Source organism: Malania oleifera, chromosome 13, assembly GCF_029873635.1.
Source record: "Malania oleifera isolate guangnan ecotype guangnan chromosome 13, ASM2987363v1, whole genome shotgun sequence".
In the NCBI taxonomy this organism is placed as follows: Eukaryota; Viridiplantae; Streptophyta; class Magnoliopsida; order Santalales; family Ximeniaceae; genus Malania; species Malania oleifera.
In genome coordinates, this window is record NC_080429.1 from 64,116,742 (window position 1) to 64,140,301 (window position 23,560).

The following is a 23,560-nucleotide window of genomic DNA, read 5'->3' on the forward strand; positions in this document are numbered from 1 at the left end:
ATATGGTTGAATAAGTTCAAGGACAACAACAGGGCTTACACAGGTTGACCGACGCTAGGTTTTTCCCAAAGAATCAACACGTTGACTGCGGCCTGGGTGACTGAACCTAATTTGAACTGAAAGTCAACGGTTAACCAAACATAAGAACAGTCACTTTTTACCTTTCTCGGGCACCAGAACTTTAGGTTCAAAATAGCCCCAGGCGACCGAATTATGAAGTTCGATAGATCGAATTGACCACCAAGCGACCGAACCTCAAGCGTTTGGGAAAATCGCCTTGGCTCACCCGCCCAAACTTTTCCTCGGGCACCCGAACTTGAAAAGGTCCCTTTTCTCTGTGTCTGTTCAGGAGACCGTCCCTAAGGGCTAGGCGACCGAAACTCTCAAGTTGCCTTATTTTTACCATGGTTAATTGAGGTTATTTTGGGTTAAACTTTAATTTAACAATTTCAAAATACCCAATAAGTCCCCAACGGTCAAAATTTGAGGGATATCTATATATGCCCCCTCATTTGCCTTGATTAGCAATAAGATTAGCAAAAGTAATTAGGAAAAATTCTTTCAAATTTTTTATACTTCTTTTGCTATATACTCAATATTCCAAGCATAGTTTTCAAACTCTCTTACATACTTATTAGCAAATATCATTTTGAAATAGAGAGTTTGTTTTTCTAGTTCTCCTCAACTGCAAATCAATTGCAAGGTGCAGTAAGATTTGATTGTTTTATTGTGTGCATATTTCAAATCATTTCCTTGGCATTACTCTCTCATATTCATATATATTAGAAAAACCTTTTTAAGAGTTTTTCTTGATTGTTTATTCCCATAATATTTCGTATATAAATATTTGATTGGGAATAACTTGTTTTTAGTTTCCTAGTCTTTGCATTCAAATTGCAAGACTTGAGAGCTTGCATACTTTATTTGACAAATCTTTTGCAAGCCTAAGCCCTAAGTATCTGTTGTTATTATATTTGATAAAATATTTGTGTGATACTTGAATAGGGTTTCGAGGTAACCTTGAATATTCACTCGTTGAATATATTATCTTGAATTAAATTTTCAAGATCTCACTTGAGCATAAATACTATTATCTATGAGTGCATCGATTATTGTTTGTGCGTATTGGTACATATTTGCTTAGTTGAGAAGCAATTGAAATTGTACACAAAATTGTATTGATTATTTGTTATATTCCAGGCGTGGCTTGAGGGGTATTGATCTAACCCGTAAGAATCAGGTTGAAAAGGTTGGGGTCAGTCCTGTTAATGTGACCTTGGACCTTCTCCGTCCCGTAAGAAGTGTTTGTAAAGGGTTGAGGTCAGCCTTGGTAATTTGACCTGATGTTGTAATCGGTGCCACTCCACCCGTTAAGTGAGCATTAGTGGAATTCTCGAGCTTGCGAGCTGAGGCGGGGACGTAGGCAGTATTGGCCAAACCCCAATAACATATCGCGTGTTTACTGTTAATTTCCAGCACTTTATATTTCTGCACATATATGTTATATTCAATATATTGTGAATGCTACGCATGATTTAATTTTCGCATATCATTTTAATCTGCGCAATTGGTATGCTTAAAAAGACCCTAAGTTGTGTATTACTGCTGCTGGTTTAGTTGATTCTAGGAAGAAAAGTTTTAAAATTTCAATTCACCCCCCCCCCCTTTCTTGGGAATACACCAATTCCAACAGAAGGCTCACTGGATATTCAATCCTCTGGGATTTTGTCTCCCACTAAAGGTACACAATCATCATCCGAATTCCCTGAAAAGTTTGAGACCAACCTAGCTTTAACCGCCCCTTTGCCTTCAAGACTTGATGGACAGATTTCTCTTCCTCATAAAGAGGAATTAGCCAAATGTTCCATCTGCAAAACAGAAAAGAAAAAAATAAAAAAATTGTAAAAATTATTAAGTCAACTTTAGGCCTGATTGCTAACAGGCATCACTTGTAAAACCTAAACTAGGAACTGGGCCTAGTTCTAAGGAGTTAATTGATGTTGAATGCCCATCCTCAAGTTAAAACTAAGTTGAATACCTTGAAAATGTGGATTAGAAATTTGGGCCTGAAATGAAGCCCCATTTACCTCTAATCCATTTTGAGCCGAAAGAACCTCATCACCTCCTGGCTGGGTTGATACTTAGGCCCAATCCAGGCCTAAACCAAACAATATTACCCAACTGGCCTAGGTCTAACAAAATAGCATGAGACTAAGACCCAGATGATCCCATCTTCAAACCCTAGATTGTTTCTTGCAAAACCCTAGCTGCCTCTTCTACAGGTAAATTCGAATCCTCTATCATCCAATTGCTTCACATCATTTCCAATAGTCATCCGCTACAAATTTTTTTTTGATAATAAAAAAAAGTATATTAGATGGAAAGAAGATAAAGTACAATGTGTGGGGACAAGATGTACCAAGTTAAAAGAAAGATAAAAAGATAAAAGAAGAAAAAAACACAAGATCACAAAATGCAACCCAGCCCAAATCTCTTCACTACCTCCTCCCCAGATGCAGCCCTAGCTGCCTCTCTAATCGTTCCTACTCCATCGCAAACCCTAATTTTCTTCTTACTCTTGTCAATCGAAGTCGACTGAATAGCGACTGCTTTAGATTCAATTTGATGCAACATGTCTCCTCACCAATGACACAGATCTAGTTTCCCAGCCTTTAGACATTGCTTTATGGAATAGGCTTGACTACTGCATCCATCATCATCATGATTTGTGCCTTCCAACACCACCTGACTCCATGAGTGACGTGAAAGGCTATCTGCACCCACACTACCAATTTCCTCAAGAAAGCCCTTTGCTATCTCGCAAAAGGCACTCGTAAAGCTTCGCCAACCTTTGCCTTTTACACCCAAAGGAATAAAGATCAAAAACTTCTTGTCTTTCCATCCCAATCCTAACTCTAAAAATTTTCTTACCTTCATCCATTATCGACATCCAGAGCTTTATAATACCAATGGTCTTAAATTTCCACGAAATTGTCGAAATTTCCATTGAAATTTCCGATTTCCATCACCCTCGAAATCGAAATGGTAGTCGATTTCCATCTTGCATAATTTCCGTCAAAATCTCAACAAATCATCCAAAATTTATTGAAATCTCGAAATTTTGGCGAAACTTGTCGAAATTGGAACTATGCAATGAAATTTCCTCGAAATTCAAATGAGGGATTTAGGAGTGAAATGAAATGTAATTTCTCTTTTAATATATTTTATTTATTTTCGTCGAAACAAATGATTATTACAAATGCTTTTGAAATTGTATGAAAAAATAAACTTACAACAACATTTTATCTGACCGTTCATTTCTAAAATTATCATTATTTGTATAATAAATAATATTTAAATGATTTATGAATTTTATTTGTATTAACTAATTCACTAAATATGTTTGATGTACATTATCTTACAAATATGTTTGATGCACATATTATATTACAACTTCTCCACCTTATACACAGCATAGATGTATTTACTTGTAATATATAAGTCCTAAAACTTACATTATTATGTGTATTAATCATTTCTAAAGCTTCATAAAAGAATTCCATGTTTTACTAATGATTTCCATTATTTTTTCAAATCAAAATTGACATTGAAATTGAAATTTCCGTCAAAATTTCTGTACTTTTGGAGCTTCGAAATTTGAGTCGAAATCAAAATTTAAGACTTTAGTAAAACCCAATCGAACCAATTGAAACCCCCTTTGCATACGACTAAAAGTAGATATGCCATTAGCAAACCAAAGCACAACCTCTCTTGAAAACCTAACCCACCTACTATGAATGATATTGTTCTTGACTACGAGCAAGAATGCGAATCCTCCAACCTTATCTAATCACAGATCAAAGGATTTGCCTTCGATCTGGATCAAACGTTTCAGCATCGGATACTTCAAAAGCTTTCATGACATCGAGCGCACAAAGGGGAGAAAAACCTATTCATAATATAATAATTTTGAATGCATTACAAACAACCTACTAAGAAAACAAATTTCCAAAGTTCATCCACCACCTCAACAAACTATAAACCAAGGACATACCTTGCAGATCCAGCAAGTGAGCCCTGTTCTGCTACATTCTCACCACACTTTGCACAGAGTTGATTAATTTATGGCAACATGACTTCCTCCCAAGACCAAGTTGTTCACTTCCCTGCCAAAATGTTTCCATTCACTGTACTGAGTATCCCTTGCCCTAGATCTAGAACCAGCAGACAAAGCTTTTTCACAAAACTCCACCATCATCACAAACAGCACTAGGATGTAAATAGAGAAACTTTTCCAATTCCATAGATTCCACCCTAACCCTAACTCCAAGTTCTCATTGAGCTCACCACCATCCAGCAATCCACCTTCCTGAATCTTATTTTTTTAAGAAAATTCCCCCAACCACCCAAGCACCTAAGACAAACCATATGCAATCCATTGTGTTGCTACTAAAGTAACCCTTACCCATAGATTTCAAAGAGGGTACCCTACCTTCCCTTTTTTCTCCTTTGCATCTGGGCAGTCCAAATAGAGAACAGATGTCATGATCAGTCACAAACCAGAAGAAACTGAAGACTTTGAAGGAGGAAAGGGGAGAGAGAGAAAGAGAGAGAGAGAGAGAGAGAGAGAGAGAGAGAGCGTCCATCTTTTACTGATTTATTCTCCCCATCTTTGAAGACTACTCTAGTATATAGTTTACCATTTTCAAAGATAAATCAATTATCTTCATTGATGAGAGATGAGAGATTGGAAATTAACTCCACATCTATTTTAATATTAAAGCCAAAATATTTAGGCAAATGTGGAAGCTAAGATAGGGTTGTGCAATTACCTCCAACCAAAATGGCTGCAATACTAATGAAAGGGTCAAAATTGATTTACGAATTGGCGAATTGAAGAATGTTGTTGGCCCCTTGGAATTGAACCTGTAACGACGATGAACCGAGAAAAACAAAATCTCCAGCTAATTGGCAAAACATTTACAATGAAAAGAAACCTTCATTGTTTAATTTAGAGACTATCCCAACAACAAGATGGTCTCTCTTACTGTCCCCATCCCCAGAAATTTAGGCTTTGACATTTTAAATTTTTGAAACACCTATAATTATTCAACCTACAACTGATTCCAAACATAGATTTAAGTCCACAAACAAAAATAATTTGAAACAATAGGGAAACGAAATGTGGAACAAAAAGCACTTACCTGCACAACATGTGGAGCTAAACTATAAATTGAATTTTCAATTCCATAATAAACTGCAGATAAGAAATAGGAAAAGAATTATAGCATATTTCGTCACAAAAGGGACTTAGCAATCAAGTAAAAACAATTATATGCAAATCAATTATACCTGTCAGAATATATATTACTTTCAATTCTTTCAGTTGACCAGAAAGAACCAATGCAATGGCAACTGCTCCATAGATGCAAAGAAGGAAATGCCTGCAAACAAGCACACATGAAATCCAAAAAAGGCACCAATAAAACCATAAATGAAATGGATACAATACATTCTTCATATAAGCTAAAGAAGTTGTAAAAAAATCGACTCGGATATGGAAGCATTGATGCAAATTAACTCCTCCTATGTTGCACTTAGTTTCTTAACTCTTTCCACAGACAGCCAGTCCAATCCCAAATACGTGAGAAATGTTGCATAGGTAGTTGATAGCCAGCATAAAGCTTTTCATATCTAGAGATATGAAACCAATTATCTGTTGAGTGGGAGACAAGGGTGGGCTAGGTCATCATGCCAAAGCATATGGTGTCAAATATATGAGGGTTTCCACATCGTTCTCAACATGGATGGGTAAAAAATATATAATGCAAAGACTAGGGTTAGATTAGCAACTCAGTACATGGCGGCCCTTGCTACTAAAAATATGGAGGTAATTGACACAACGGTTAGAAAAAAAATAATAACATGCTTTCAAGAAATATAGAGAAGTTGAAAAGTTAGGATTGGAACTTTTGTACACTAGAAAAGAAAATCATAAGAATGGGGTGGGTATCATTGTAGATAATGGCTCAAAATAGTCATGTAGACCATAGGAGTAGGGATAGAATCATAAAATTTAAGACAATATGACGATGAGAGAATAAATGTCATCAATGCTTTGATCCTTAAGCAAGCATAGCAAAAAAGTTCAAGGGAAAAAATAAAAAGACTTGTAGATAGTTTTCATTGACCTAGAGAAAGCACAAGTACCTAGGGAACTTCTATGTTAGGGAACTTCTATGTTGGGTTCTCACCAGAAAAAGAAGTAGGTGTTGGTGCATGGATGTCATTAAGGATATGTACTATAGGGCAATGAACGGTGCAGACTACATGTGGAAGAGTGCAAAAATTTCCAATCACCATAGGCGTACATCAAGGTTCAAGGTTAAGTTTTCTATCTTTTTTGTTTTAGTTATGGATGAACTTCCAACTTCCAAGGCATATATAAAATGAGATTCCATGGTATATGTTGCTTGCAAATAGGTATTAAATTGATTGATCAAAGAAATTAGAGGTGCTTGCAAATAGGTATTAAATTGATTGATAAAATAAATTAGAGGTGGGTAGAACTTAAGTTGGAAAAGTGAAACTTTAGAATCTAAGGGTCCATTTTGTTGTGGAAAACAAAATAATCCTTTTCCATTTTAGTTTTCCAAATAATTACAAGAAAGTTAGAAAATTTTTCAATTTTACATTATCTGTATGCAAAAAAATAAAAAATTAAAAAATTAAAAGGCTTTGGCACTATTTGCTTGTGGAAATAGTTTTGTTTTCCATTTCTAATTTCTCAAATAATTACAAAAATGACACCTTTTCCAATTTTCTAAATTTGTATAGAAAATTAGGAAAACATCTATTTGTAGTTTTCTAGATTTCTAATTTCTTACTCTATGTTTGGGAGCATGGATTTTGGATTTTGGATTTAGATTTGTCTCGATTATGACAAAAGATGGTATAAAATTGCATTAAGTTTCTTTCAAATCCACACAAATCCGAATCCAAGTCCCAAGATCCATAATTCCAAGCATTACCTTATATAACTTTTGGATAATTGAAAAAAAAGTTTCTTTTTTTTGTAATTATTTTGAAATCTAGAAATAAAAATAAAAAAATTTTGCCCAACAAAACAAATTCTTTATTTTCTATTTTTTTTTTTTTAATATGAATCTCAAAGAAGTAAAAAAATAAACTAGGATTTTTATAATCCTTACTAAAAGTGGAACATAGATGATGTTTTCCACAATTTAAACAGGCCCTAAAGGTTTTAAGATGAGTAGAAGACAATATATGAAATGCAACTATAGTCACTCTAGGAGAGATACTAAATTCAATGCTCAAGAAATTTTTTATAAAAGCAGATTTCAGTACTTTGGATGTATCAAGTTGAAGGATAAATTGAAAACGCACACATACAGTTAGGCAAGTTGGCTAAAACAGAGAAGTGCTTTGTTCATGTTATGTGAATACAAAATACCATTACATTGAAAAGGAGAAAGTTTTAAAGGATGACTACGAGACCAGCTAGATAAATGAATTAGAATATTGGGCAACTAAGAAAGAACACATCCAATAAAGATCGCAAAATGAGAATGTTAAGACGGATGAACTACAATGAATTGCAAGATAATCATGGCAGCTAAGAAGCATCGCCACAGGCACAGATACTAGCTGGCATGGATTATAATGAAAACAAATCCAAAAGCTTCCTAGAAAGCCTTCATATGTCTAATGTTTTAATTTTTAACATCTTTTTAATTTTTTAAACTAACGTTTCTCCTTTTTTACAGGAAAAAAAAAAATGTTCATCATTTGAACAGTTTATGAACTTGACCCATCTACGTCACAAACACACAATTAAGTCAATAACCACCACTGTTGGAACACGTGTTGAAGCCGTAATTAATAATTTTTTATTACAATAGTCTGTACATGCTAGCTGTGCGTTGGAAGTGCGTTGAAGACATCCTCATGTCCACATGTCTCCAACACAAAAATGCGCCACTCAAGATACGTGTCAATGCTTCATAGCACAATTGTTTGGAGGTGGAGGATTAAACCATCCAATGAGGATATTAAAGAGTCAAAAGTTTGGCATAAGAGTTAAATTTTGAATAGATAATAGTCCATACATTGTCTTTCAAAAAAAATTTAGTAAGCAAGTTTTATATCGACAACAATAATACTACAGCTAAGACTGACAACTATATCAAATGGCAAAGATAGTTCACAGATCACCCGATCAATAATTGCAGAATTGCATGAGAAATTTGGAAATCAACTGAACTAGCAAAAGAACTCGCTATAATCATTCTGAGAAAAAGTTGTCTCATTCAAGAAGTAGTAAAAATGACAATCAAGGTAAGTTTTTAATTTTGTGTAAGGGAAGTTTTTGTCTTTGAACTTAGAGATAGCCCAATGCAGTCTTTTTGTCTGATGGCATGGTTGCATAGCAACAAAAAATTTATCAAGGTCACAAGATCCACAAGATGGCTTCCTAGATTAAGTATTTATGGCAGGTTTGGTTTGAAGAAAGAAATAAGGTGGAAATGGAGTTGTCATTTTATGGAAATAGAATAGGAATGCGATAGCTATTCCACGGTATTGACTTGTGGACTTGAATAGCTATGTAATACCTCTCTGACATTGTTCTCATGTTTGGTTTGCCAAAAAAGCACAAGGAATAACCCAAGAATAGGGGTCAAAAAGCCAAAATATTATTTCATATAGAGAATACATTCAAAAAAGGAAACCACCCAGCCAGGTATATTTTTCTTCCACTCATACACCTACTTTTAGTTTTTTGATCAGCCAAAAACAAATAATTATATTTTCCTGTTAACATATTTACTTTATTATTGTTATTATTATTTTATTTTTATTTCTTTTGCAGAAGAGAAAGATTTTATTAACAACCAAAACAAACTACAATAAAAGAGGACAAGGAGTCCTCAAATGACAAAGAGTAACAACCAAGAAGATTACAAAAGAGCTGCCTTGCAATCCCTTTTAAGGTCGAGCAGTGAGAAGAATCCAAAGAATGAGCCCAAAAGTAAGCAAGAACACCACCATCCTATAGCAAACAAGGAGTTGTAAGACCCTTGAATATTCTCACATTCTTCTCAGTCCAAGGATTCCAAAGGTTAGCAAAATCCGTACCCCTACATAGCACACAACCAACTCTTCTTGAGCCAAAACCTCAATGCCTAAGAGCAAGAGATCTCCCATGTGTGGGGGATCTCTTGCTTGTTAATGATTATTAGAAGAGGAAAGAGTGTACAACAAAGAGGACAGGGGTTCCCCATACAAAAAAAGGAAAAAGAAATAAAATACTAGAAGCTTCCAGTACTGCTTAACAACCTCAAAACAAGTAACTTTAAAACAGCCAGCACTAAAGGCTCAAAGAGACGCCAAAATTGTATCCTGTCCCAAGCAAGTAAAGGCAATTTCTTTCCTGAAAAAATATGTGCATTCGAACAAACCAAATCCCCTGCAAAACAGCGTACACACCTCCACAGACTTCCAGCATCCTCACTCTCTTACTTAATCCTGTAAAAGAAATACTCAATAGCTCTTCTACGAACTTCAAACACACCCATACCTCACCAAATGAGCCAAATAATCTACTCTGCATGCCCCAAGAAATGAATAGTGCAAAAAGAAACGAGGAAGTCTCCAAATGTTGGAGGTAGCATGGTGCAGAAAGCTCCCACGCATGTGGGGACCAGGGAAGGTGCGCACCACGACGAGTCTATAGTATGCAGCCTTACTTTGCATTTCAGCAAGAGGCTGTTTCCACACCTCGAACTCGTGATCACCAGGTCACACAGTGACAACTCTACCATTGCTAAAAAGCCCCCCCCCCCCCCCCCCCCCCCCAAAAAAAAAAAAATCTCATCATGGGACAATGCCTTTGAAAGCTCCTAACCTGCCTCAGATTGTGGGTGTTAACTCTATTAAGCAGCACCAACCAAACATACGCTTTAATCTTTAGACTGACTTTCCCTCGCAAATAGAATGACAAAGGGGAAAAGACACACAAGGCTAGATAAGGTGACAAAAGAAGGATTTACAAGAGCAATCGCCTAAGGAATCCAAAACCCACATTCGAGCATCCCTCCTATTAAAGATATGACAACCCTCCTATTAAAGCTTGATAAACATTGTTGGCCACAACCTAATAGCTTAAGTTTTCGGGTAAAGTGGTAATTTAACATGGTATCAGAGCTGGTTACCAAGAGGTCCTGAGCTCTAGTCTTGCTGCCCATGTTGATTGCGTGGCATATAAAAATTTATTGTATTTGCGTGTTACTTATTGTGTGTTTATCTATCCATGTGCTATTGGGCTGCACATGCAGGGGAGTGTTAAAGCTTGATATACATCATTGGCCCACAAACTAACAGCTTAAGCTTTTAAATAAAGTGGTAATCTAACACCTCCAACAAAACAAGCAAAGAAGAAAGGTCCTCCATCTCCCTATCATCCAAATCCCTCCTAAACTGAAAATAGCAAGAAAAAAATCACCATCTGGAATTAGAAAATTAGAAATAGAGCATTATAGGCCAAAGAAAAATGATAAACCCAAGCAGAAGTAAACAGTAAGTCTGAATCCCCCTACACAGACATCCATTCAAAAGAAAACATGAGCACCATTACCAGTTTTAAATTTGTTAAAAGAATAAATAATGGGAAAAGTTGTGAAACTAACCTTGAAGGACTCTCAAATGAACATCTAAGATCAGTATTAGCATCCCAATCATTCAAATGAAGCCAAATTTATTTCTTATAACCTTGTGCCATAGAGAGTTCACTTCTGAAGAAAACTGCCATAAACTTTTGCCTAAAAGAACAGAGTTTTTAGACACCAAATTGGCAAGACTCAGTCCCCCTTCCTCCTAGGACCTGCACACCACCTCCCACCTAATCAAATAGTGAAACCCCTAACTAAATAAAATCCCTCGTAATCCATTCAATAGACATATTAATTAATCTTGATTTTATAAACACAGATACGCACTAAATCATATTGTTGACATATTTTGGAATGGTTACACAATAGACCCAACAAGAAAGCCAATGAGATTGAATATTGTAAAAGATCATTGGGAGAAAAGAATGGGGATTAGAATGGAGAATGGTACATACGCAATGGTAGATGAGAATTGAGACGTAGAATTGGAAATTAGGAGAGTGCTTATTTTTGTGATTATGATTGGATTGGGAATGCACCATTATTCAAGCCTTTCCCAATCTTTTCCATTTTTCTAGTCTTTAAAATGGTCCAGTTTTTTATTTCTTTATTATACATGGAGTTTGGAATACTGGAATTTCCATTTTGTTAGAAACCTAAATGAAAGGAGGGCCAATCAACTGATCATTTCATTGATTATGCTGGGTAGTTTCACTGTTTTTTTGTGGAAGGATAGGAGTTGGGCTTTGGATGCTTCTCAGATTTTCTTGCGATCCATTCTTTGACCATGCTCCCAATGCTCTTCTTGTTCCCCAGCATTTTTTTGACTTGCAAAAGTAAGATTATCTTTAAAATAATGGCTTTGACTTAGACTATAATCCTTAATAGGATCAATACGAATTTGCTTCAAGGGAAAAATTAAGCATTTCCACCTCATGAGTGTACATTTAGTTATTAAATCTGTGAGACTTTTTTCATTTGTTTTTGAAATTTTTTTTTTGAGGCATCTGGAACAATTTGTTTGGTGTTCTTGGAGAGTATTGGATTTGTCCACCTTCATGTCTCCATCAATTTAGAGGCTTTGGGAAGGAGAGGATGGATTTTTGGACATTATATTCTTTGCAATTATTCAGTGTATTTGTTTGGAGCATAATGCATGTTAGAATCTTCAAAGGCTCTATTACTCTTACTACCTTGATTTGGAGCAAAACAATTGTTACTGCCTTATCCTAATGTTCTACCAATGGTTTTTTGGAGGGACTCAGTTGAAAAGCAATTGGAGAGCTTTGCTTCATTAATCTTGTGGTGTTGTTAAGCTTTTGACTGAGTTGAAGAGGGGGGGGGGGGGGTCTCTCTCTCTTGCATGGAAAATGCTTTGTCCTCTTTGTATGTTCTCTCATTCTTCTATTAAAAAATTTCATTGCTTATTAAACAAACCCTCTCTCTTCCCTGGAGAATGGTTTGTCCTCTTTGTATCTTCTCTCATTCTTCTCTTAATAAATTCATTGCTTATCAAAATAAATCGTGGCTGGAGCTTTCCAAGTGGATATATTGTCTTCCTATTTTTCATTATTTTCTTAATTCTCTTTGATAATTTCTTATTCTCTAACAACAAAATTTGTGGCTAGAGCAGCTAGAGGACCGTCAATTCTCAGATCCTACAGTTTACAGCCACAATATCAAGTCCACAAACATCATTGTAACAAATTCAGGACATCCGAGTCCAAATCTTTGGTCTATCAATCCTTGCCTCCAAACCCTGCACCAAGATATAACTGGTATACCACCCCAAGACCATAATCGAAGATGTCACGGCCACTTTTGCCAGTTCACATTGTGGGTTGTAGCATGGCACTCTGACAAATGACAAGAACATAAAAATAAAAAAATAAAAAAATAAAACCATCTTTGACAAATTCAGGAGATATAAGCCCACAACTTTGGTGGCACCAGACCCCACACTAAGATCTAACTGGTGCACCATCCCAAGACCACAATCCAAGATGTCTCCACCAGTTTTGCCAGTGCACATTGTGGATCATAGTCTGGGTGTGTGTGTCCGTGTGTGTGTCTGTGTGTGCATGTTGTTGCCCAGATTGCAAAGCTGGTGACATAGCAACAATGAATGGAAATGGTAGCAGTGTCTACAACTAGTGACCAACAGCTGTGATGATGGCAACAGCTGGCAACATTCTCCTCTTCCCTCTTTGGACAAGACCAGGGCAATTTGGGAAGAAGAAACTTAAGGCATTATTGGTTTCTGTAGAATAACTAAGTTGTTAATACCATAGAGATGTGGGAAATAGTTAGGGCCTGTTTAGCTGTGGAAAACAGTTTTTATTTTCCATCTTTAGCTTTTCAAAGAATTATAAAAATATCAGCTCATTTTTCAGTTTTCAAAGATTTGAATTAGAAAGTTAAAAAATAAAAGGATTAGTTTAGTTGTGGAAAACACTTTTCATTTCTCATTTCTATTTTAAAAATAACTATAAAATTACACACCTTTTTCCAAATTTCTAAAAATCATACAAGAAATAAAAAATTTAGAAAACAATAAAAATATTTTTTCCAGCTTTCCTGTACAAATTTAGAAAATTGGAAAACAAAGTAGTCTTTTTGTAATTACTTGACAAATTGAAAATGAAAAATAAAACTATTTTCCACATGTGAATAGCGCCAAACCCTTTAATTGTTTTCCAGTATTTTTATGAAAATGTTGCGAAAAAAAAAAAAGCTGAATTTCTTTTTGTTTTTTTTAATTCTTTGAAAAGCTAAAAGTGGAAATAAATACTGTTTTCCACTACTAAACAGGCCCTTAGCTGTTTGAGATTTGGCATAAATGGACAGCTAGCCTGGAATACATATTCCTAGTTGTCTTTGCAACAATAGAATGGATTTCCAACTAGAAAGAGGTAGAAGAGAATAACTGTTCATCTGAACCAAAGATGCTGTCAGGCTTCAAAGCATCAGCATTTCAATATGACAGAGTCATCAATGTCTCACACATGCCCGACATCAGCATGCGTCTAACACATATTGGACAATGCTCAAATGCACAGATAGGCAACAGACATAGCAGATATGAAGGGTCCAACTCTTACAGGACACAGCAAGCCATTAATAAAAGAAGAAAATAGAAGTCTTGGGGGCAAGTTGTAATATTATCAAAATTTGAGGTTTCTAATTTGAAAATCTAGTGCACAAGGTTCCCACATATTTTTCCTAAATTAAGTCAAGACAAATTTTTGTATACTTGTATCAATCAAAGATGAGAGCTATTGAAGAACTTTACTTAACGGTTTATAGTTTATTACAAGTCTAGGAGCATCTCTTTCTATTTCAGCTTGATTTTGTACATAAAACACTGAACAACTCCAAGGAGATTTACGTACTAATCCTTTTTCCAATAAAGTTTGAATTTCTTTTTTGCAATATTCTAACAATTCTTGATTCATTTGAATAGGCCTAGCTTTAGTGAGTAACACAATTGAAGAGACATTCTTCACCTTTCCATGTCATTGCACTATATTAGAGGCATGTTATTTATTCTTTCCTTGTCCTTTTGTGACAGGAATCCCATGCAATTTATTCCCTTTTCATGGTCCTAGGTTTTTAATGGTTTATTCTTAATTTGTTATTATAACTATGCATATGAACTTTTGATGTTTGAAGGACATATATCTTTAAATTAGAACTCATGAACAGTTGATGCAGATTCAGTCATTCTTGAACATGGCCTTTTTAAGTGGACCATATTTGGAGTAAGAAATCATTAACATTAATATATATAAAAATAATATGCTTGTAATATCCATGTCCTTTTAGTGCCATGTCTTTATTTTTTATGATTTAATGTGCCGACATTATCAGAAATGTATCATCATGTCAAGCTCCATGTCCGTGTTGCATAGGTTGTCAATGTCTGCAATGGCTAATGAGTTGAATGATTATACATCTTTAAGTGATGTATCTCCCAAATCCTAATGTCGAAACATTTGCAGCCAATTTTTTTTTACAACAAACAAAGCAAAATTGTGCCTTGAAATTGCATTGAGAATCATTTGAAGAGCCACCAAGAGGTCCCCGAACAAGCATTTGGTTGATAGAACAACAAACGTGGCTTCAATCACATATCGCAATCAAATATGAAGCAAAATAATTGTCTATTGTTCTAAAAACATCCTAGAGACCCTAAACACTGATTATTTCAGAACAAAGGCATGAAAGAACATAGAGGCCACTTAATGCATCAAAATAATATTTGATTTATGGATACACAGTGAAGTGTTGCAAACAATATAGAACTCACCAAAGGAGAAAAGCCATGAAGTAGCGGGTGTTTCTCTCCCCTATGCAATTATTCTGCAATGATGAGCCACTTAAGTAGGAAAAATTTTAAATTCAATGCAATGTAAACAAATTAAAAACATTTTTCTCTTTTTGGCTTAATAACAAAAAACTATGAACTTTGACAAAAAAATTTCAATTTTACCCCAAATTTTAAAACACAAGACTTATGTTACACAAAGGGCAGTATATATGGTATACATAGGTGAGGTGCAAGGAACATGAAGCAACTTTATTCAGCACTTTTCATCGAGTGCCTGTAGTTTTGTAGACAGCATCATCAACGACGTGGGACCACTTACGTGCTGGTGTGCAGCCAATGTGGTTCACCATAATTCTAGACTATGATTAAGTTAGTTGTTTGTCCGCTAGATCCCTTCCTTGGTGAGGACACCAAGAAATTAAAAGTACGATCTGTGACAACAATCAAACTCCCAGAGTGACAGCATAATCAGTAAATCTATAATACATGTATGAGGTCTAGCAAACTCAAAATCAACTTTACTAGCCCGAGTTAGGACCTCCAGTGTTATAGTTTCAACTTGATTCCTAATACTTATTTAAGTATTGCAAACTTGCAACATAGATCCTTCATTACACTAGTGAGAAGACGTGATATCATGTGACAATGATATTGGATAACACGGGAAACAAAGCCCAATTTGGATTCCATGCAGAAAATATGGTTTTCCTTTTCATCAAGGATTGGGCACCAATGACAAAGTCTCCCCCCCAAAAGCTTCATGAGGGAGATATGTCAGAGTGTTTTGGATTTTTCAGTTGCGTTTGCCAAAAACGGTTACAAGTGGCTAACAAAAGGTGGAGGACACCACAACAGTGAATTGCAGCAACGGAGATTTCTCCAGAGCCAACAATAGTGATGGCCCTAGTGCAGGAAAAATTATTAGTTAGAAATGCTCAGTGCCCTTATAATTCTCAAAGGAGAGTCAGGAGACAATAATTGGAGTGTGGGTAGTAAATAGGGTAAAATATAGTGATCAGAAGTACTCACTCTCTCAAATCCCATGAGGCCCACCTTGAATATGGAAATTTTGGGGGATTTAAACAACCATTGGAACAGGGGCAAGGAAAAATCCCAGGATACAGCACGGTGACAATGATGATATTCCTCTCTCCATCCCACCTCATTTTTTCCAGTGTTACTCATACTTTATCATTAGCCCAAGCATAACATGCAGGGATAAAGATTTTTTGAACTATTTTTCATCATTGAAGTTTATGATTGTTAAGCCTACATTACTTTTGAAATGGAGTTTGAGAATTATTTTATCATTGATGTTCAGATAGTTAATGTTTGTTTTTAGATAAAGAAAGAAATATATTAAGGGAGAAGAAATATTTTTTTACCATCAATGAAAAAGTCATTAAAGGGCAACAAGAGGGTGCCATCCAAGTACAAACAGACAAAAGGAAATCACTCATTGCGGAGTGTCAAAAAAGTCTACAACTACATGACTGTCAGGTAAAGACAATCCCCTGTGCCAACTAGTTGCAAGAGGAATTCATCAGTCTTTCATAACATGTAAGGGTGCAGCCCATCCTTCAAAATCTCTTCTAAATCTTTCCCTCCACACACCAAAAGATAGCAAGGAAAATGAGGGACAAAGCTTACCTCCTTTCCTTGCTTGAGCGGATAAGCCCATAACTCTCCATCCACTATTCTTACAATAACCACTGCTGTTTGATCAGAGAAATGCCAGGTTCCAAAGATTTCTGGTCCAGAAGAAGTGCAAGAGAGGCTATGATCAATTGACTGAACATTTTTTTCCAAGCATAAGAAGCACCTCTTAACAAGAGGCAGTCCCTTTTTCTGCAGGTTATCTATGGTAAGAATCTTTCCAACAGTTGCCCCCCATGCAAAGAAAGAAAACTCTGTTGGGGGCTGGTGTTCCCATATGGACTTCCAAGGGAAGTTGCTCCTAGTTGCCACTGGATGAATGAGATATCTGCATTAGGATCTGACTGTAAATCTACAATTTGATCCAGGATTCACTTGGGTTCAATAGAAGTGTTCTGACAATGCATTTTATACAAGATACCTGTATGGTGGTCAAATTCCCAATCAAAACCTATAGCACAATAAGAAGTCCTAAAAAGAGGAAATCAAAACAAAAGAAAAAGAAAAACCTTCAACGAAGCTAATTAAGAAAGGCCTTGTTAAACCCTTTCCATCATAGTTAGTTGAGCACTGCATGTTTGCTAATGCTGGCCCTTCTATCACACCTCACTCTTATCACTGTCTAATAGAACTCCTTGACCTCTAGGATCAGACACCCACAAACCCATCTTGTCCATTAGTTTTTGACTTTTTTAAGTCCTTCCCATTAATCTCCACCGCAGGAGAGACAAGTATGCTACTAATTTGATCACGCTCACCAGTTGCTCTTTATCCATTTCTTTATCCTTAAAAATAGGAATAACCCCTTAAACCTTCCAGCATACTATCTGAGACCTGGGAAATATCCCCAACAACATCAAAGGAATATAACCAATATCTTTCAAAATATTCATCCAATAACAAGCAGCCATCACAAGCAAACCAAATATCAAATTCACTCTCATTATCAGAAGCATCACCCCATTTCCTTCTTTCTTTGGAACAATCTTTCTTCCAACCCTTCTTTCTGAACCTCCATACAACAACTGACATCCGTATTTCTTTTTAAAATTTTACTCACCCAACAAGTATAAACCTTGGCAGGCTCAACCTTCCCATTGCTTTTACCAGCAGCTAGAGACTCATCTATGCCACCATTTCCTGCATAAGCATCTCGTAGTCCTTGCTCCACATCCATATTCAAACCCTTAGCACCTTGTGGCACAACTCAGCAAAATTCTGCCCCTCCCGACCCTTAGATGCCAATCACCACCAGCTATCAACAATTGATTTCTGAAAAGCCCCAACTGATTTATGAATACCTCCACAGCACTAATGTTTCGCTTTCCCCCCACCACTGGAGCCATTTGACATATCCTTGAGAGGTACCTCTGTATATATCCCTTTCATGTAAAACGAAGAAACAATCAAGCTCCTCTTCTCCTCCACCTACACAGCCTCCTTACCAGCAAAACCTGACAACCTATCTGCTTCCAAAAAAAAAAAAACTGCTGTAGCTTTATTAAGTGAACCTTCCCCCTCTGGAACCCGCATCCAAAGGAGACCTATTCTAGGCCATGAAAAGGCTCCTTTGATCAGTTATCCCATTCTAGTTACCTCCTCGTATTTACATTGACTGTAGATCTCACTTGAAAACTTAAATTGGGGCTCACCAGCACTGTATTTGTCTTGTTTCTTAAACAAATGTGCTGAGTGCTGGCCCAACTGAGGAACTAAATTCCCCTCATAACCAAAGATCTGGCCCAAATCCAACACAAAAGGCATGCATCCTGACAGACTCCCACCATCGTCATCCTGTGACCTCCCCCAACAGAAACCTTAGCCACTGCTAGAGCAAACCCTGCATTCCCCATTTACATGTCATTGCCTGCCAGAAATGAATTACCAATCTGCACCACCTGCATCTCTCCACTGCATTTTGCACATAATCACTTACAATCTACCCTTCAACTTGACTCCACAAAAGGAGCTTTTTGTTGTTCCATAATATTACCTTTCACCATTCTCCATAAAGTCCTGAACCAACAATGCCAGTAGCAGGAGAATTTTTTTTTTTAATATGAACAAAGAATTGTATTAAAAGTGAGAAGAATTTACATCAGAAAATTAGAAAGAGAAAGGAAAATAAAATAGAAAATACATGGAGAATAAGAAATCCTCCCTTTACATCAATAAAAACTAGTTACAAAGAACGCAGCCTAAACAGAGAACTAAACACAATGTAACAAGGCCAACCAATCCCGCCGCAAGTCTTCCAGAGAAACATAATGTAAGTAAAACCATTTGCAGACGCCCACAGCAATGCAAGATATACCACTTTACTCCAAAGCAGATTTTTCATAGTAGCCACACTTTTGAATATTCTAGTGTTCCTTTCCAACCAAACACACCAATAATAGCCATAACAGCAATGCCATAGAGCTTTCCTATCCTTTCCTTTGCCAAAACCCCTAAAACTTATGGTATAAAAGGCCTTCAAAGTGCATGGACAGACCAACTTTCACCAAATATGCCAGATAACTTGTTCCAAATAGCCAACGTGAAAGAGCAATGAAGAAAGAGATGTGCACAAGTCTCTTCACTCATGCAAATTACAAAAATATCAAGGGACAGGGCCTTATTAGGTCTTCTCTTCTGAAGCAAATCAATGGTATTAATTCTTTCAAGTATCTCAATCCAAATGAAAGCTCTTATTTTTGAGAGAGTTTTAGCTTTCCAAATCAAATTATACAAATCAAAAGGATCCATAGTAGAATCACAAGTCAGGTAGGTGAAAAAAGATATACGAGAGAACTCCCCAGAAGGATCTAAACTCCAAACCCTATTATCACTCCCCATATGAACATGAAAAGAATTGAGCAACCCAGTCAAAAGAACCATCTCATTTATCTCTTGCTCATTTAGATTTCTCCCAAAATGGTAGTTCCAAGAATGCCCACTTCTTGCAAAAGAAGAAAAGCAAAAATGGGGGTGTCATGAAGATTTGATAAACGAAAAAAGACAGGAAAGTACTAGCCAAAGGCATCTCACCCACCCAATGATGACTCCTCACTACCGAAAGTATAATGCACTTTAGGAAGGAAAACTTCCAAGGACTCGAAAAAGTAATGTTAATTCCCACTTTAGCATCCCACTCAAGCATTCCAAATTAGTACAAATTATCTTATGCCAAAGAGAGTTAGGTTCTAAAGGAAAGCGCCATAACCATTTACCCACCAAAGAGATGTTTTTGGACACCAAGTTGCCAAGACCCAAGCCTCCCTCTTTTTTAGGCCTACAAACAATTCCAACCTACAAGATGATCTCTAGTTCTCTACTACCCTTTCCCCCACTAGACCATAAGATATCCCTCAGTAATTTATCGAGCCTCCTCGCTAACCTCAAAGGGATTCTAAAAAGAGAAAGAAAATATAAAGGGATAGAAGATAAACAAGCATGGATAAGGGAAATACAACCCCCTAAAGTGAAGAACGCTCCTTTCCACCCATCTAATCTCCTAGCCACTCTCTCAAAAACAAGGTCCCAAAAAGGGTCCTCATTGGGATTACCACAACAGGGGGCACCTAAATAAGTAATAGGCTAAGTCAAAATGGCGCAACCAGCCAGCCTAGCAAAAGAATCCACACTAATACTCAGACCCACCAGACCACTCTTAGAGAAATTAATTTTCTATAAGATAGTCAACAAATTAGAGAAGCAGCTTATTGTATCTTATAGGAAGAGAATAGTAACATCTGCGAACTGAAGATGAGAAATGATGCAATTCTTATAACCTACCTTAATCCCCTCCACCAACCCTTTATCTACCCCTCTCACAATCATCCTACACAAGACATCAACCACAATAGTAAAGAGAAAGGGACAAAGAGGATCTCCCTGCCTTAGACACTCGGGCGCATGAAACCAAGACTTGGCCTCACTGTTCACTAAGACAAAAGAGACCATAGAAGAAAGACACCCTTTAATTCATTTCCTCCACCTTAGGCTGAAAACTTTTCTAGACATAATCTTATCCAAGAAGCTCCAGCTCACACTATCATAAGCTTTCTCAAAATCCAGTTTCAACACAAGATCCCTCTTATTACTACGAATAACATCTTCAACCACCTTATTAGCTATCAAGGCAACATCTACACAACCTGTCCGTTACCTATAAAGGACTTTGGCTAAGAGAGATACTGTCCTCCAAAATAGTAGCCAACCTCTTAGATAACACCATAGTCAAAATCTTATAGACACCGGTTACCAAACTAATAGATCTAAAGTCCTTGACTTTAATCGCACCATATTTTTTGGGGGACAAGGTAATAAAAGTGGAATTCAAACTCCTCCCCACCACTCCATTGTGTGCAAGAATTCAAGAAAAACTTTAATGAGGTCTTCCTTCAAGGTCTCCTAACTATCTTGAAAGAGAGCCATAGTAAAACCATCTGGCCTAGGAGCCTTTTCTGTATCTGTCTCGAAAAATTGAGCTTTTAATCTCCTCTTCCTTAAAAGGTCTCTTTATACAAGTAGCTTTATTAGTTGATATAGGACACCAATCCAACCCCTCAATCATAACTCTACCCTCATCCTACTCGAAAAAGAGATTCTTGTAAAGTTCAATAATCAGGCCAGCAATGCAGTTAGGATCCCTAATAACCTCTCCCCTATCATTCTCAAGTTCTTTAATAAAGTTCCTTCTTCTCCTACCAGTCGTCACCCTATGGAAAAGCCTAGAATTACAATCCCCATTCTTGACCCAATTCATTCTAGATTTTCATTCCCAACTCATCTCTTCTTTAAAAACATCTTGTTCAAACTCATTACATAATTGGAATCGTCTACCTACAATTTCCTTGGAAAGAGATCCCTCCTCAACCAATCTATCAATCTCACCTCGTTCCTCAAGATTTTTTTTTATAGACCGAACATCACCAAAAGTTTCCTTATTCTAGTTTTTTAACTTCTCTTTCACCTATCTCAATCTTTTCATAAAACAAAAACCCTCCCAACCTTCCATAGTGCACTCATCCCACCAATTCCTAACCAAGCTATAAAAATCCAGATGATCAATGACATGTTTTCAAATCGAAATGAAGTAGGGCCCCACTTAATAGGATTAGATTCAAGAACCAAAGGGCAATGATCAGAAATCACTCTAGGGAGTACTTCTTGAGTAAGGGTGGGAAAAGTATCTTCCCATTCAGTGGTAAATAGAAATCTATCAATCCTAGTAGCCACTGTCCTATTGCCATCTTCAAACCAAGTAAACTGGGCATTCAAGAGTGGAATATCCCTCAAATCACACTCCCTAATCGAAGTATCGAAACCCCTCATGCATGAGGTGATTCTAGAACCTCCCAACTTCTCATTAGTGGACCTAATAACATTAAAATCACCCCCCAAAAACTAACGGGAGAACACATTCCAAAAATTGCAGCTAATTCATCCAAAAAAGATGCCCCTCAACTGAGGTTTATTTGGTCCATAGATCAAGGTAAACCACCATTGGCCCTTAACTTTGACATCTAAATGAACAGACGCAGAAAAAGAACCAATGAGAACATCCAATTTGCTTGCAATCTGTGTCTGCAAATTATCACAATTGACAATACCCCCCGATGAACCTGTGGACTCTAAACAGATCCAATATTTGAGTCTAGACCCCCAAATTCTCCTAACAAGAAAACCGTCCACCACCTCTAATTTAGAATCTTGAAGCATAACTAGGTCTGGGGCTACATTAACAATAATATCCACATATCCTTAATCTGACAATGTTTACCAGGGCAGGCCAGGCACCTAATATTCCAGATCAAAGTCTTCATTCTACCACCTTACTGCCCCTAACTCTCTTAAGCATCACCCCCTCCAGTAGCAGTAGATATCATCTCAACAAACCAATGAAATTCTTACACAAATCTGCTGCAGCCATCTCATATAGACCCACCTGGCATAAACAAAGAAAATGATTCACATTCCATTCCAGCCCAACCCTAATTCCAACAAATCATTGCAGAAATCTGCTTTAGCCACCTTATTTTGAGCCACCTAGTATAAAATCAAAAAATGTTTCCATTACATTCCAGCCCAACCCTAACTCCAAAAAGTTTACCATTTTTTCGGATCTTGCCACCCAATGAACAAACCCCCCCCCCCCCCCGGCCCGGCGGGACCCTAATACTTTGAAAAGCACTTTCCCAGCCTACCAAAAAGCAAAGATATTCCATCAGAGAATCACTTCGCTGCCACCAAAGAAATTCTCACCCAGCAACTCTAAACTGGGTTCTGCTCAAGAACAAAAAAATAAAATCCCCCCACTTTATTCAGTCTCAGATCAAAGGATCTCGCTTCAATTTCAACTAGTCGTCACCTAGTTACTCCTTTCATGGCATACAACATCCATAGCACTAAACATCAAGATTCAGAGAGCTACAAGAGTGAAACGAGAGGAAACAAAACATCATGAGCAATTGCTCTCTTGGGGTGAAGCTTTGCAACAAGAAGTACTATTGTTTCAACATGCCGATGTCAATCTTACAAATGTCAAGGAGAGATTATGCAAATTAGATGTTGAGATTGTTTGGAAAAATATTACTTTTCTAAGACATTTAATTTGATTATACCAATAATATATTGAAGCTTATTTTCATAAATTCTATATTATATATGACAACAAGATGATGTTTTGAACTACTGATGTTACAAAAGTTGTTGATTTTTTGGGATCTATTTAGTTTTTAGTTTGTATTTCTAGTTTTTAGTTTTCGTTTATGGTTTTCATTTCCATAATTTTTTTACAGTGACACCAAATGGCCTCATAATGTTTGTTGCACAAACCTTCATCACATACTAAGGCAAAAAGAGACTGCTTCATGCATGTCACTACATTACCAAAATTTCA

General features: G+C 36.6%; 1 protein-coding gene across 1 annotated transcript in view; it reads right to left on the reverse strand.

Annotated features, from left to right (window-relative positions):
• The window catches only part of LOC131146614 (probable protein S-acyltransferase 17), a 60,651-nt gene that overhangs the window by 16,019 nt on the left and 21,072 nt on the right, over positions 1–23,560 (reverse strand). The window contains exons 6-8 of the mRNA XM_058096313.1: positions 14,998–15,050; positions 5,353–5,444; positions 5,205–5,257 (exon numbers count right to left, since the gene is read on the reverse strand). Of these exons, the coding sequence (XP_057952296.1) occupies positions 5,205–5,257; positions 5,353–5,444; positions 14,998–15,050 (198 nt within the window). The remainder of the gene's footprint in view (positions 1–5,204; positions 5,258–5,352; positions 5,445–14,997; positions 15,051–23,560) is intronic.